At 26.9% G+C, this 15,607-nt stretch overlaps 2 protein-coding genes across 3 annotated transcripts; one reads left to right on the top strand and one right to left on the bottom strand.

Annotated features, from left to right (window-relative positions):
* The first annotated feature begins 8,950 nt into the window (after positions 1 to 8,950).
* LOC101500389 (early nodulin-like protein 17) lies at positions 8,951 to 11,509 on the top strand. Its single transcript, XM_004489377.4, has 2 exons — positions 8,951 to 9,228; positions 10,739 to 11,509. The coding sequence occupies exons 1-2, from the start codon at positions 9,027 to 9,029 to the stop codon at positions 11,074 to 11,076; spliced, it is 540 nt and encodes a 179-aa protein (XP_004489434.1). The 5' UTR covers positions 8,951 to 9,026; the 3' UTR covers positions 11,077 to 11,509.
* A 2,076-nt stretch (positions 11,510 to 13,585) lies between these two features.
* Positions 13,586 to 14,321, bottom strand: LOC101500054 (small ribosomal subunit protein eS28). 2 transcript variants are annotated; one of them, XM_073364950.1, is made up of 2 exons: positions 14,183 to 14,321; positions 13,586 to 13,967 (listed from the first exon to the last, which is right to left on the bottom strand). In XM_073364950.1, the coding sequence occupies exon 2, from the start codon at positions 13,964 to 13,966 to the stop codon at positions 13,769 to 13,771; it is 198 nt and encodes a 65-aa protein (XP_073221051.1). In that variant the 5' UTR covers position 13,967; positions 14,183 to 14,321; the 3' UTR covers positions 13,586 to 13,768. The 2 variants fall into 2 exon arrangements, with proteins under 2 accessions (XP_073221051.1, XP_004489433.1); XM_004489376.4 differs by having other exon boundaries at positions 13,586 to 13,970; positions 14,183 to 14,303.
* Positions 14,322 to 15,607: the final 1,286 nt, after the last annotated feature.

The raw sequence follows: 15,607 nt of genomic DNA, 5'->3' as shown, positions 1-15,607 counted from the left end.
TATATATATACACGACAAATACAAAAAAAATTAAAACAAGTAGTGACTACATTCATGTTTTTTATTTTCTCTTAAATAGGGACAATAGAAGATCACTGACCTCTGGGTTGTCATGTAATATTTAGCATAGTGTCCACTAACATTTAAGTATTATATATATATTTATATATAAAATAATAATAATAATAATAATAATTAATAATAATAATAATAAATAAATAAATATAGATAAAACAATCTAACCTCAATTCTAACTTTACTCACTCTCACCCTCTTTCCATCTCACTCCCTCATTTTTTTTTTCTCTCTCACCTTACCCACTCCACCCCATTTTCAATTTTTTTTTCTTTTCTTCTTTTTTTTCTTCCTCTCATTTAAAGTGACAATAAACTCATGGAAATGATATACATTCCCTAAACAAGCTTCCTCGTATTTTCACAAGTTCTTGGTAATAATTTTTGACTTAGAGTTTATGTTCTAAGAAAGAAGAAGGGTATCCATCTTAAGAGTTGTTTATTGATATTCTTTAAGGTAAATACACAACTCTAAAAGCTAGTAAAAAATTTTAAAAAAATGTAATTTTGTTTATAAATCTTATTTTGTGCTTAGAGTAGATTTAAATAATTTTTATGGTTTTCTAGAGCTAGCTAAACTTTAGAATAATTTTTATAAAGTTTTGAAAATATTTTTGATACTCAGATTTGACAGCTGAGGTCCTGTTGGCTACTGTAGGAGCTGTTGGAGAACAAAAGTAGTCGATTCTTCATAGTTGTAAGTTGACGACAGTCATCGTCATATATTTTTATAATGCTATAATTATTATTTTACTCATTTTCTATGTTAAGTATTTATTTAAAAATTTGGAAAACACAACATTTGAAATTTATCTAGATTTCATCATTTATTTATTTTAATGGTCTGTTATATAATATGTTATTAGTTTCATTTACGTATGAGTTAAAAGTATTTAAATATTGAATTGTTATGTGATTGAATATGTTTTTCATGAATTACGATGAAATGAGAAATGATTTTAAATACGTGTTTGGGAAATCGTTAACGACGTTAGGTGCACCTAGTTACTTCGTTTTGTTTAGGAAGACTTACCGTTTGATGGAGCCGCCCCTATAAGAAATGTCATCCGTAGGAGGAGAGGGCTATCAACGAGTTGTAAGCTCCCTAATTGATGCGTTGCAGGATTGAGAGGAGAGGGCTATCCATTAGATGGAGCTACCCCTAAGGGAAATGCCAAGAGGAAGGGGCTATCAATGAGATGAAGTCGTCTCTTGGTTCTCAATAATTTGTATTTTTACTTCTTTATTTTTATGATGATTTTAAGGTTATTTATTTTGATTTTGCTTCACTATTAATTGAATTTTTAATATTTCTATCTGAACAACATAATCGGCACAAGATTGTAAAACAATTATTCGTGCATTTTTGTGTTTCTTTTCTAGTTGATGGTAGTTGTTGTTTCCTTACTAAGTCTTTGTGATTTACCACTTCATGTTGTTTATTTATTTATTTTTCCAGGTTCGCAGGCAGCTGAGTAGCAAGCTGTTAGTAGATTCAAGTCTCGACCATATTTCATTTTGGTAGGTTTATTTGATCGATGACCATTTTTGTAAAGTCTGTTGAGTCTGGTGTAATTTGCAGCTACTTTGGAGTCTAGAAAGTCTTTTTTTTTTGGAAGTGTATTGATCAATTAGATTATGTTATTTATAAAAAAAGTATATATATTTTTGAAATGTTTATTGAGAACGATTTAATTATTTAATTGTTAAGTTAGTTGATAGATTTGTCAGGCTAAGAGTATAGTTTGTGCGCCTGACACGGTGTTTAGTTTTTGGACAGTGAAAGCTTCCAATGTACTTACAATTTTTTTTTTGAATGATCCAAGATACACATTATATCAAATTTTAAAACTTAGTACGACCGACTAATTTTGAGGTAAAAAAACGATTTGGGTTAAATCTATTATGAGGTAACTAATTTTGAGTTATTGTGTTTGGATTAAATCGATTTTAAGATAAAAAATCATGTGATTAAAGATTTAAATACCATGTCTTTCGATTTAAATGATTTTCTAAACAAAACTAATTTGATCCGAGCAAATATTATTTGGATTGATGAATTCATTTGATTTTTATTCATGTATAACTATATATTTATATTATGTTAAATAATATAGTATAAGTTAAATAACTTAATATATACAATAATAATTATTAATTATATCTAAAACAAATGAAATGGCTAACAAAATAGAAAAAATAAAGAACCAATACGTAATATATTAATGTAATATCTCATATAAATAAAAATAAATAAATATTAAATTTAATTGCAATTTTAATTCTTCTATTTTTTATCGATTCACGAAATTAGTCTCCTTATTTAAAAGTCGACAGTTTTGTTCCTTCAGTTTGATTTTTTAACTAAAAGATGATAACGTAAGAAGTTTTAAATAACGTGACATCATGCGATAATTTAAAATGATTAACACCCACAAAATTGGAATAAAACGCGGTAAAACCTTAACTTTCAACTTTAGAAATTTTTATAATTTTAATTTAATTAATGACATATGAATAATTAATACAATGATTTTTATATAGAATTATATGTCACGTCATTAAAATATATCAATTATGTATTTTTTTAGTTTAAAAATTTGAAAAAAATACCACAATTGTTGACTTTTAAAATAGAGAGACAATTTCCGTAAATTAATAATAATAGAGAGATTAAAATTGCAATTAAATCTAAATATTAAAGTTTACATAAGTAGTTCAATTTTAGTTCGATCTTTGAAAAATTAATACCAAATTTAATTCAATTTGAACGATTTTCATTAAAGAGATTAATTAATACAGTTTTATTCAATTTTTATTCTCTTTGAATGAGTTTGGAATTTTTTTTGGATTAATTTGAATAACAAAAATCCCTACTACTAACTAAACAACTATATAGATTTCAACGGTGGAACTAGCATTCATACAAAATAGATCAAACTAATTATAAATTTCACTTAATAATTCATTGCTATACTTTATTTTAATACATAATATGATATTTAAATACAAGAAAATATTCATTATTAGACAGCATATGTACTAATGATCAAATAATTTATCTTTCTAATTATATATTGAATTATTATATGATGATTACTATTATTATTATTATTATTATTATTATTATTATTATTATTATTATTATTATTATTTTTATGTCAAAAAATAAATAAATAAATTTAACATATAATTAGAAAGATAATACAACACAATTGAATGGCAGGGTTGTTTAAATTAATATTCTAAATAAAAAATCATTAAGGAGTGTAAAAATTTAACCCTTGCAGCTAGTATAATTTCATCACGTTCCAAAAAATATAAGTACATTTTTTTTTTTGTAAAATATTGTATCACACACATGAAAATATTGTATCACACACATGAAGATACATCACATGACTTGTGTAAGTACTTTTTCTATAAAAAAACTAATAAATTAAATGATAGCTTAACATTCACAGTTTTGTATGTGTGGATCACAGCAAGATCTAAATAGATTGGGCAAGAATCTTCACACTTTCTGTGTTAAAATTAAAATTTAGATATGAGATAGTGAAAGTTTTAGTGTCTTATTTGATGTACTTGTTGCATGATCATAATTTTAGGAAAAAATACCAGGACCACCCTACCCTCATTGATAAGAAAATGAAAATCTTTTTAAAGGGATGAAGCACATGGTTCTGGTCAAAGAATCAACCAACATGAAAAGAAAAATAACATTTTTTTATAAATTAAAAGTTTAACTAACTTGGCTTTTGGAGATTTAATAGAGTTGTAGGCCATGAAATTTTGGATGTCCTAGACAAATTGAAAAAAAGTTATTTTGGATGTCCCTCTGGATTATTTATATTTTTTTCTCTGTATGTTTCCATTTTAAATTATTAATAATTTGTTTATAGTTAAGATTTTAAAAAATATTATTTTCAATATAAATATATGCAAGGCTATTACTGTAAAAATGATCTAATAGATTCAACATTATATTTTAACAATTTAGTTTCAAGTATAATCAAGATAGTTAATATTAATCAATATGTCATGAATCTATTAGGAAGATACTTAAGTTTTTTTAAAGAATTCATCTAATTACTTTATCAATTTTGTATTATTCAAATAAAATTTCACTATTAATATTATAAAAATTATCTTTATCTACTTTTAATTATACAAATAAAATTTCATTATCAATTGTCATATTTTAGATAAATTTTAATATGTTTAAAATATAATTTAAAGTTCTTATTTAAAAATGCTCTATGCATTCATGTTTTAAGTTGGGTTAGGATCTATATGAATAGTTTGCAAAGCTTTAGGAGGTATCACTCTTATTTCTTGATTAACACAACATTAAACACTAATTCACTTCGTGCGGCACACTTCACGCGTGCCATTGAGATAACTAACTAACTTTCCCATTAAAATTAAAGGGACCTCAGCACCTCACCTCAAATATATAAGGAAATCATACATTTAAATGTAACGTGTATTTCATTCTATTTAGAAAAATCAGATATTAATGTGGAATATTTTCCTCGATTAGACTACAATTTTTAAAGGAAATTTTTTTTGAGAGAATAAAAATCATTTGACTTATTATAAAAATTCACTATAATAATTAATTGATATAAGTTTTCTTAGTAACACTTCTCCTTTTCTTGTTAATATGTGGTTCTTCTTTTTCTTCCTTTGTGGTATATCAGTCCTTATTTTGGTTGAGAACTATTCTCTTATGTTTTTATCTTATATACTCATTTCTTTTTTAGTGTTTTTTTGTCCTTATGCAACTTTACCAAATCAAATGTGTGATTCTCATGCAAGTAATTCATTTATTCTTGCTTGACCTTCAACCATTTTTCTTTATCAACATTTGTAATAGACTCTTGGTAATACTATGACTCTCCATTATCAGTGATCATCACATACTCATGTGGATAATATCTTTGAGAAGGTTGATGTTCTCTAGTAGATCTTCTCAACGCAAACTCGATTGGTGGCTCAATTGGAACCTGCTCATCATGGTGAGATACATGATCATTAGTTACATTCTCATCATCTACCTGTATATCTCCCCCCTCAATAAATTTTTTTTGTAGGAGGCTTAGGCGCAACATCAATGTAACTTATAGAATTTGATATATGTTTATCTGTTTTATCAAAATCTTCAATAATCTGGTTTTCAAGAAATATCACATCTTGGCTTATGATAATTTTCTTGGCAATCAGATCCCACAATCTATAACCAAATTCTTCATCATCATAACTGACAAACATACACTGTTTGGATTTACTATCAAACTTGGACCTCTCATCTCTTGGAATGTGAACAAAACATCTACAACTACAAACTCTCAAATGATGGTAAGAGACATATTTCCATGTCCACACTTTACTTGGAACACCACCATCAAGTGGAGTAGAATGAGAAAAATTGATCAAATCCACTGCATTTTTCATTACTTCACCCCAAAACAATTTTGATAATTTTGCATGAGAGAGCATATATCTGATTCTATCATTAATCGTATGATTCATTCTTTCTACAACATCATTGTGTTGAGGTGTCTTTGGAGCTATTTTCTCAAGCCTAATTTCATGTTCTCTACAATACTCTTCAAATAGACCTTTGTATTCACCATCGTTATTTGATCGAACACATTTAAATTTTCTTCCATTTTCTCTTTCAACACTTGCATGAAAATGCTTGAAGACTCCAAATACTTGGTCTTTAGATTTCGAAGGAAATACCCACATTTTTCTAGAGTGGTTGTCAATAAAAGTAACAAAATATGATGCACCACCAAGAGATTTACTATCCATCATGCAAACAGCAGTAAGAACTAAATCAAGAATATTTTGCCTCATATGAGGACCAATATTATGAAAAAAAACTCTATGTTGTTTTTCAACAAAATAATAAGTGCAAGTTTTTAGGGATGTACCTTTCACATGAAGAAGATTTTTATGTTGAGTTCTTTCTCACTCAAGTGATCAAGGCGCATATGCCATAAATCAGAAGAGGCGTCATCAATTGCATTCACTTCTTCCTTGCATAGCTTCGTAGACATCCTATAGATAGAAGTGAAACGTTGCTCCTTTGCAACCATTAGAGGTCCTTTAGTGATTTTACATATACCACCACTACCAAAGTAAGTTGATAACCCTTAATATCCAAAGCTTTCAATAAAATCAACTTGAGACGAATATCAAGAACATGTCTAACATTCTTTAATTGAAGTTTGCAATCAATCCCAATTTCAACCCAAACATCTCACTTACTGATAATTTTACATACTCATTCATCTTCTATTTTTATCGTGACAAAATCACCAACAATGTAAGATGAGAAGAAATCACGCCTAAGAGTAACATGATTAAAGAATGCAACTATTGTTGTATCTTTATCATTTTTCATCTATTTCCCTTGATTGATCTCTCTTAAGGAACTGACAATTTTATTTTATGTTACCTACTTTGCCACAATGATAACATGTCACTTCTTTTCTAGTCCTTGACTTGCTTCTTGACTTACTACGACTTTTAGAGTTGTCGCGTCTATGGAAATTTTTAGATTGACTTCTCCCCCGTGACTATGTAACTAGTGCTTCTGACTCTGAGGAAGAACCAATCAAACCACGTTCCTTTCTTCAAGTTTGTTCATTCGACATGCTCTCTTTAACTGTTGACATTTTCAGCTTTCCAGTTGGAGCTGAATTGGTCAATGTCACAACAAGGACTTCCCAATTACCAGGAAAGGAACTCAACAATAACAACGTTTGCAACTCATCATCTAATTTAATATATATCGTTGTCAATTGATTCAGTGTATTTTGAAAAATACTCATATGCTCTGCTATTGAATCCCCATTTTTGTATTTCATATTCACCAACTTCCAAATCCATAATATTTTATTTTGCACATTCTTTCATTCATACAACTCTTTTAATTTCTCCCACATTTTGTTAGCAACTATTTTAATTTCAACATGTGGATATTCCCTCATATCCAACCACTGTCTAATCAACACCACTACCTTTCTATTCATCTTCTTCTAGTCAGCGTCAGACTTATTTGTGGGTTTAGCAGTGTCACCCTCAATATGATCATACAAATCTTTATTGTATAACATGTCTTCCATGAGAGTCTTTCAAAGTATGTAATTAGAAGAATTGAGTTTAATCATATTCGGACATTTATTTTCCTCCTCCATTTAAATGCACAAATAAATGAATTGAGCTCTGATACCATTTTGTTGGGACAAACTAAAGATAACTATCTCAATAATGCGAAATATTTTCCCTTATTTGTGCAGATAAATTATCAAACAGAAAATACAATTTCACAAACCAACAATAATTGACAAAAAATTAAATATGTGACAAAACACACTTTTTAACGTAGAAAACTTCTCACAAATTGAAAAAATAAAAATCACATGACCTAGTATAGTAAAAAATTTCACTATAATAATTAATGAGTATACCAAAGTATTTCTAATAACACTAGAAAACATTAATCAACCATAACAACAATCTTCCACTAATCACACTGAAAAAGTTAACTACACACATCACATTTTCTTGTTACTATGCAACTAAATCTCTTTTATTTTTCTTCACTCTGGCCAACACATTCTTCCTTTTCACTCACCTCATTCAAATATTGCCTTAAATATTTTTATTTATAAATATCATATTATTAAATATTTTTATTTATAAATATCATATCATCAATTCTTCCAATAAACTTCAACATAGTTCCTCTCCAACAATTCATTTTGGTCATCTATAAGATCCACCTGATATCCCTATTAATATTTAATCAATATCTCAAAATATCTTCACATGTAATATTATCTAAATATTTTATTAAATAAGTCAATAATTAATGAATAATTATATTCTTTCAACAAACATACATCAATCTCCATTTCATTCGTATTTTTATTAAGTACTAACAACAATTTGTAAATCCAAATTCTATATGTTTTTTCAAGTACTTAATCAATTATTTTACTAGTTTCAACTTTTAAAACTTTCTCACATCTTAAGCTTAGTTTTAATTACATATAAACTACTCATATATCAACATCAACAACAAAAAAATTAGTGACACACCATTATTTTATTAATAGAGAGTGATGTCAATTATTAAAAGTGATTTCTTTTGAACTTACAACAATAAATCAAATATAAAATAAATAAATCAAATTCAAAATTTATTATGGTAAACTAAAATATATTTCAATTTAATATTTTTTTTTATATTTAAAATCAAATAGAATAAACACTTCCTTTTTGGGTGAAGAATAGAATAACCACTTATTTCTAGTTCTTTTTTCTCTTAAATAATTGGAAAGGTCTTTCCAATATTGGTAATTAGAATATTGAATTTAAAAAAATTCAAAACTTAAAAGAGTTTTAAATTAAAATAATATTTTGTAGATTTCAAATTTTGTGTTGTATTTAATCATTTAATATATATTAAAAAATATAATAAATAATTTTTTTAATTAAATTACCTTAACGGCAAATTAAAAAATAGTAAATTAACAATGATATACGTTATATTAATTAAAAGATATAATTTAAGAAACGAAGTTAAAATTAACTTTAAAAAAAAAACTAAATGTGATAATTCTCTGAGCCAATTTTTATTTTAAAAATGTGACTTGTTGAATGGAAGGAATATAAAATAACTCGGAACATGCATAGAATGATAGATTTAGAAAGCAACAACCTTCAAATAAATGAAATAAACAAAACAAAATAACATAAAATAAAATAAGGACAGACAACTCTCACAAAAATAATATTAATATTTTTGATTAAAAAGAAAATAAAAAAGAAGACAAAAGGGTTCCTTAAAAGGCCAAAAAAACAGAACATCACAGAAGAAGTGACAGACAGAGAGAGTGTTCCAGAAAAAATTGGATAGCTTCAAAAACAGCAATGGAGGGTATGAAGAAAAGGGTATTAAGTTCATCAGTTCCACCAACAATGGTGCTTCTTTTTCTATGTTTTTCTGTTCTTCTCATGTTACCAATGGTCTCAGCTACAAGGTTCATGGTTGGTGGTAGAATGGGTTGGAACACTAATTTCAACTACACTACTTGGGCTAAGGGAAAGCATTTCTACAATGGTGATTGGCTTTGTAAGCTCTCTCACTCTCTCTCTCTCTCTAAAGTTTGAGTTTTTGTTATAATAAATAGTTAAATTTTCATACTTTATTTAGATTGGATCTGAACTTGTTCAAGCATAGAATAACCTAAAGTAGTAAAGTTGCTAACTTTTTCATGTTTATTATACTAAATTTGGTATTTTATTTAGAGGCATAAGGGTTTGATTTGGTTAATTTTGGATCTTTTGGGTTGCTTTCATTAATCTTTGAACTATATGTTAAATCCATTGTTAAATACTTAATTCATGAAACTTGTTTTGTGTGCTGAAACTGAATAATTTTTTGGTGTTACTGTTTTTATGTTAATCTAAATTAAGTTTTTGTCCATAGTATATAATTCACAAGAAAAATAAATTAAAATTTGGATCCTTTTTTATAATTTTGAAATTTTGTTCTGCATTCTCAGATCCAGAATTTTTTGTTGCTTTTGACTAATGGATTGTAAACTTTTTTGCTTATTCATGTCTTTCATGTGTTTAAGTATTTTAGATAAAACATAAACCCTTAATTTCTACCTTTGTTGAGTTTTTTTTTTGGTCTTATTTTAATTAATTAATTAATTTGTGAGTATAATTTCATTTGTGTCATCCATATTTCAGCAAAAAGTGAAGTATGATAATACAATTTCCCCCTCAATTCATGGCTTGATTTGAAAATGAAAAGCAAATCACCAAGATGTTGACTTTTGTTATTTCTTCTCTTGTGATTTATCATTACTCATAAGGGTCTTAATTTTTGTCAAAGTCATGCCAACTAGTGACTTTTGGATATTGCCTTAAGAAACATTTATTTACTGCTTTCAATAACTTCAAATAAGCAATAATCATTTAGTTTCGTTTTTTCAGAAAATTTTGTTCTTTTTTTATTATTGTTTTCAAATAATCATTTAAGTGGGTTGAGACAATAAATAGTAAAGAGTAGTACAGAAAAAAGATAAAAGTTTAAAAATTTTCATTTAGACTTTTTAGAAAAACATTTTCATTTAAAAAATTTCATTTAGACTTTTTAAAAACTTTTAGATTTTTTTCCTTCAAGTAACAACATTTTTTTGTGTATCTGTCTACTTGCAAATTTCTAGTTCCAATCCAACCAATGAAAGTGCTTAGAAGATTAAGGGTACATTTGTTGTTTTACAAAAGAATAATTTTAAAAAATATATAATCACTTTTAGCAATTTTAATTTGTTTGTTACAACATTTGAAAAAAATCAGAATCTGAAAAAATCTCAAAACTACTCAAAAAAAGTTGTTTTGAGTAACTTCTCATAAAAATTATTTTTTATAATTGTTATTTTTTTAAAAAAATTCATTACGGGAGACAAACACAGAACAATTTCTGTTTTTTTTTTAAATCACTAATAAATAATCTCTAAATTATTAAATGTTACAATTACTAATTTCATATAAAAAAATCCCTAAATGTTGCCAAGTTTTTGTTTTCATTACATAATAACACTAAGCACTAACTTTAATTTTTTTTGAAGTTTTTGTGTATGATAGGAACCAAATGAATGTGCTAGAAGTGAACAAAACAGATTATGAAAGTTGTAATTCAGATCATCCACTTCACAATTGGACAACAGGAGCTGGAAGAGATGTTGTCCCATTGAATGTCACTCGCCATTATTATTTCATAAGTGGCAAAGGTTTTTGCTATGGTGGTATGAAATTAGCTATTCATGTTGAAAATCTACCACCACCACCAAAAGCTTCACCTATAAAATCTTTGGCACCAACCCTTTCATCTAAGGGACATATCTTTCTAATGCCTATTGTTTTTGCTATTGGAGCAGCATGGGATTCTTTCATTTATTTATGGTAATAACTTGTTGCAAATGATGATATGAACATTATCATTATTCATATCTTTAAACAATGCCAAATGGTGTTACTTTTCCAAGTTGTGTTGTACTCTTTAAAATGAAATATAAGCAAAATTGATAATTGAAAGTTTGATGTATGTGGTTAAAAAATTGGTCAAAATATGTCAAATTTTTAACTATTATTTTTGTTTATATTTCATTTCGAACGAAATATTTATTTGCTTTTGTGGCAATGGTTGGTTGAATTAGTTGTTGACCTCAAATGGGGTTAAAGAGTGATTGATGTTTCTAGTTGTTAGGTAGTGTTTGGTGTTTGATTTTCAAAAATTTAATGTAATGTATTTCTGTTTGTTGTATGATCAGAAATATGTGACAAACTTGTTTTTGTTTAATTTAATTTATTGGAGAAACTGAATGCGGAAATTGTTGGAATTTATTATGTCTATGTGCTTTTGGACTAGTAGGACCTTGTTATCCATGTGGATGGAAGCATCAATGAATTTTACTTTCCATATTAATCATAAAATTTACATATTTTTTTAGTTATTTGACCTAAATTTTATGTTCATAAAAGTTTAAATTATTTATTACGATTTAGTTATTTGAGCAATTCTATTGCCGTTTTCATCCCTATCTGAGTGGTTTAAAGTGGATGAACTATGATATGAAAATATTGTTGGTTTGATGTTAGAAATCGATTTTTAAAAATATCAATTTTAAAGTTTGTAAAATGAAACACCTTGAAGAGAGGTTGGATAAGAGCTTGAAAGAAAGATTGGAATGGAGGTTGGAGGAGACACAATGAGGTATAAACAATGATGTTTGAAATTTATGATTTCGGGGTTAATATTTTTTTCTATTGTTTTTTGTTCTACATTATTGTTGTGTTGTTACAACTCTATGTTTGGATTGGTGAGTCATTGTGATTTTATAGAAACTACAATGTGAAGTTTTGTCAAAATTGCAGTGTGACTTAATGTGATATTATCAATCTTATTGTCATTTCAAAATACAATCTCTAACATGAAATGTTGAAAACATGAATTAGAATCTGTCACCTATTTTTCTCTAAACCAACCAATATCAACAATTATTCATATAGTCTCCTCCCAACCAAGGAAATTAAGTTTGAGCATCTTTGATATTCCATCCCATGAAAAATCTTACCTAAGATATAGAACAGCTTAGCAGAAACAGCACTGCCCAATTTTATATATAATCTAATACACGTGTTTGAAATCATAATTTTGCATATTCATTAAATCAAAGTAACCAAGAACTACATTTGAATACATCCAATAACAAAGCATGAAATGTATATATATATATATATAGACAGAGAGAGAGAGAGAGAGAGAGAGAGAGTTTTGGCCTATGGAGCACAAACACCTATAGTTTTACAAATTAAATCCAAAAATTTAACCTACCTATCTTTCCTTTATTTATTTTTTTAAGAAACCTACCTATTATATTTGTTTTGGAAAGTTTCTTACAATTTCTAATTTATTTCATGATATTAATGGTTATTGAAAATAACCAAATAAATACATCTCAAATGGTAAATGTAGATATTTATATGTAGTCAAAACTCAAAATATCCCTCTTTCATCACATTAATTAGTGTGTATAAATTTCACCACTAAATATTAATTAAAAAAGACAATATATTGTTAACATAAAGTTATCTTCAAAACTTGCTAATTTGCATAATCTTCTATTTTAGTTGTTTATAACTTAATATATAATCTATATACATTCTTTTTATTTTAGTCCTTGTTCTTTTGTTTTAATCATTACTAAATTGACTTTTTTATAAATTAGTCATTACAATTCCTTATATCTCAAATAAGTGCAGAATTAAAATCAAATATTAAATATATTACAAAGACTCATTAATTGATTTTTATTGAAATTATTGCAATTCCATATATCTCTAATAATTAAAAAACTAAAATCAAATACTATATATATTACAAAAACTCGTTTAAATAAAAACCAATTTTACAGATACTAAAACCCAAAAACGGATAATTCCAAAAATCAATCATATATTTAAACCGGTAGTTACATTAAAGATGTGGTAGTTTAGTTGTCAATATAAAAACAATTTAACACTTAACAATAAATATCATTTAATCTCTCGTATCAGATCTAGGTCTTACAATAAGTAATAAATCTAGGTTTTAGATAGATTACTAAATAAAATAATAAGATTAAGCTTTGTCTTTAATTAACTAGCAAAAAATTAAGTTATACACTAAGAACACATTCTTTAATTAACTATCATTAAAATTAAATTAAGGAGATATTGTGATAGAAATAGATATGAAGAATTGAGATTTATTAATTTCAGATATTTTAAAAGATTCGGTATTTAAGTTCAAAAATCGATAGTGTTTTGTTTAAAATTTACACCATGGACCTCCTTCCCAAGGTGTCCAAACTCCAAGCATATTAATCATCTAAGTCAATGCACATGTTTCATATGAAAAGTATTTGCAATAAATATGTCAAAATAAGAAATAAATATGTTTCAATACAGCAATGAAGGCATGCAAAACATAATACAGAGTGATTGAACGATTTTACTCGAAGAACTCAACAAAACAAAAGCATAGATGATAATATAATTAAACACAGATTTATCATAAACAAACAATAGTTAATTAAAAGTGGAACCCAATTACTCTTCTAGCGAAGTCTTCTAGCTTCTCTCTCAGACTCAAGCAAGGTGAGAATGTCACCTTCTCTAACTGGTCCTTTAACATTCCTCATGATGTGACGATTCTGATCATCCAAAAACTTCACTCTAACTTGAGTAACCTGTCCTCTAGATCCAGTACGACCCATAACCTTCACTACAACAGCATGCTTAATCTGCGACTCCATCCTGCTAATACAAAACACACATTCACAATTTTCATCAAATCATTAACTTAGAATACATTAGTTTAAAATTCAAAACTAAAATTTAAGTGATTTTATTATTCAAATCCAAACCAAATAAGTCAATTTTAGAAATATACATGAAAAATAGATGGAAAAGGAAAGTATATAGATCGAACTCAATAACTATAATGAGAAATCGGAAAGAGAAAAACGAACTTTGGTGTGGTTGTTAAGATTTAGAATGCGAAAATCGGGGTGGTAGATGGATTGCTAGGGAACACAAACGAGCTGCGAGAAGAAATTTTCTAAACCCTAATCTTTTCGTAACGTATTTCGATATTTATAGTGTAATGGTCAAACCTCAAAATTCTAAACCTATTTGTGTTCGTGGGCCGGCCCAAAATACGTTATTTTTCTCAATTTAGAAACCTAATTTCATAAAAATGAACAACTTGCCTATTTATTTAAGATATATGTATTTATTATATATAATATGAGTTTAGCTGATCCGACTGATTTTTGTTCAATAAAATTGTTGAATCGTTTTATATTATATCAAAAGTAATGACGACAAAGTTTTAGATACTCCATCTAGATTTTGTGCAAAATAAGGAAAATACTCCATCTCTATTCTTTTTATTGAAAATATTTCCATATAAAAAAGAACTCCATCTATGTTCGTATAAAAACAAAATTATTTAGTTATTGTTGTAACTTTTGCTGATGTTTTTCTAGATAGTCTCCAATAAATTTTGAGACATTAAATATACTCATTAATGCTAAGAAAAGCAAACATTTTAAATGAGGATAAAAAAAAGGAAATATATTAAACTTCAAAAATTATTATTATTTTATATTATCTCTGGTCTTATTTAAAAAAACAAAAAACATCAAAATCAATGTACTCATTAATTGTTTTAACTTTTTGACTATTTTTATATATATACTTTTATTGAAAACTGTGAAACATTAAATACATACTAATAATATTAAAAAAAAAAGGTGTACAAGTAATTTTTATAATAAATATATTTAAAAGTTATAAATGTTTCTTTATACATAAAAAAATTCTTCAAAAATTTATATGTATATACGATGTGAGAGAATAATGATAAGGACTAGAGGGAGTAGCTTATATACATTTATAGTCATATAATTCAACGGTAGACACTCATCAATATTTTAAAAAATGTTGTCGTTAAGATAATCTTCTAACTCTTTTGCTTCTTGTGTGGGCTTAGGCATATTAAGAAAAATCACATAGCTAGAATGCATTATTTTCTTTAAAAAGAAAAATGTTTCCTTAAACTTGAAACAAATTGCTCGTGTGTGCCACAACTGAAAATTTAATTGAGCATAAGTAGAAAGTCAATGGAAAATTAAAAATAAGCTCCTTCCTACATTTCCTAAGAAGGTCAAAAGAATAGAACTATGCAACTATAGGAAGAAAAAAAAATTGTATGTTGAAAGAAGTTTCTGCATAATAGTCATGAAGGAGATAAAGAGAGTGTTGATGATGCTTCACGTTGTATTGTGCTTGTTGTGTTGCCTGAGGCCTCTGCTACACAGTGGAGAGTAGGAGACAACAAGGGTTGAACTACCAATTTTAATTTACTCTACATGGACTAAAGGCAAGCATTT

Source organism: Cicer arietinum, chromosome 2 (assembly GCF_000331145.2).
Source record: "Cicer arietinum cultivar CDC Frontier isolate Library 1 chromosome 2, Cicar.CDCFrontier_v2.0, whole genome shotgun sequence".
Classification (NCBI taxonomy): Eukaryota; Viridiplantae; Streptophyta; class Magnoliopsida; order Fabales; family Fabaceae; genus Cicer; species Cicer arietinum.
Note: the sequence above shows the minus strand (reverse complement) of the source record. Positions and strands in the feature narration are given on the sequence as shown.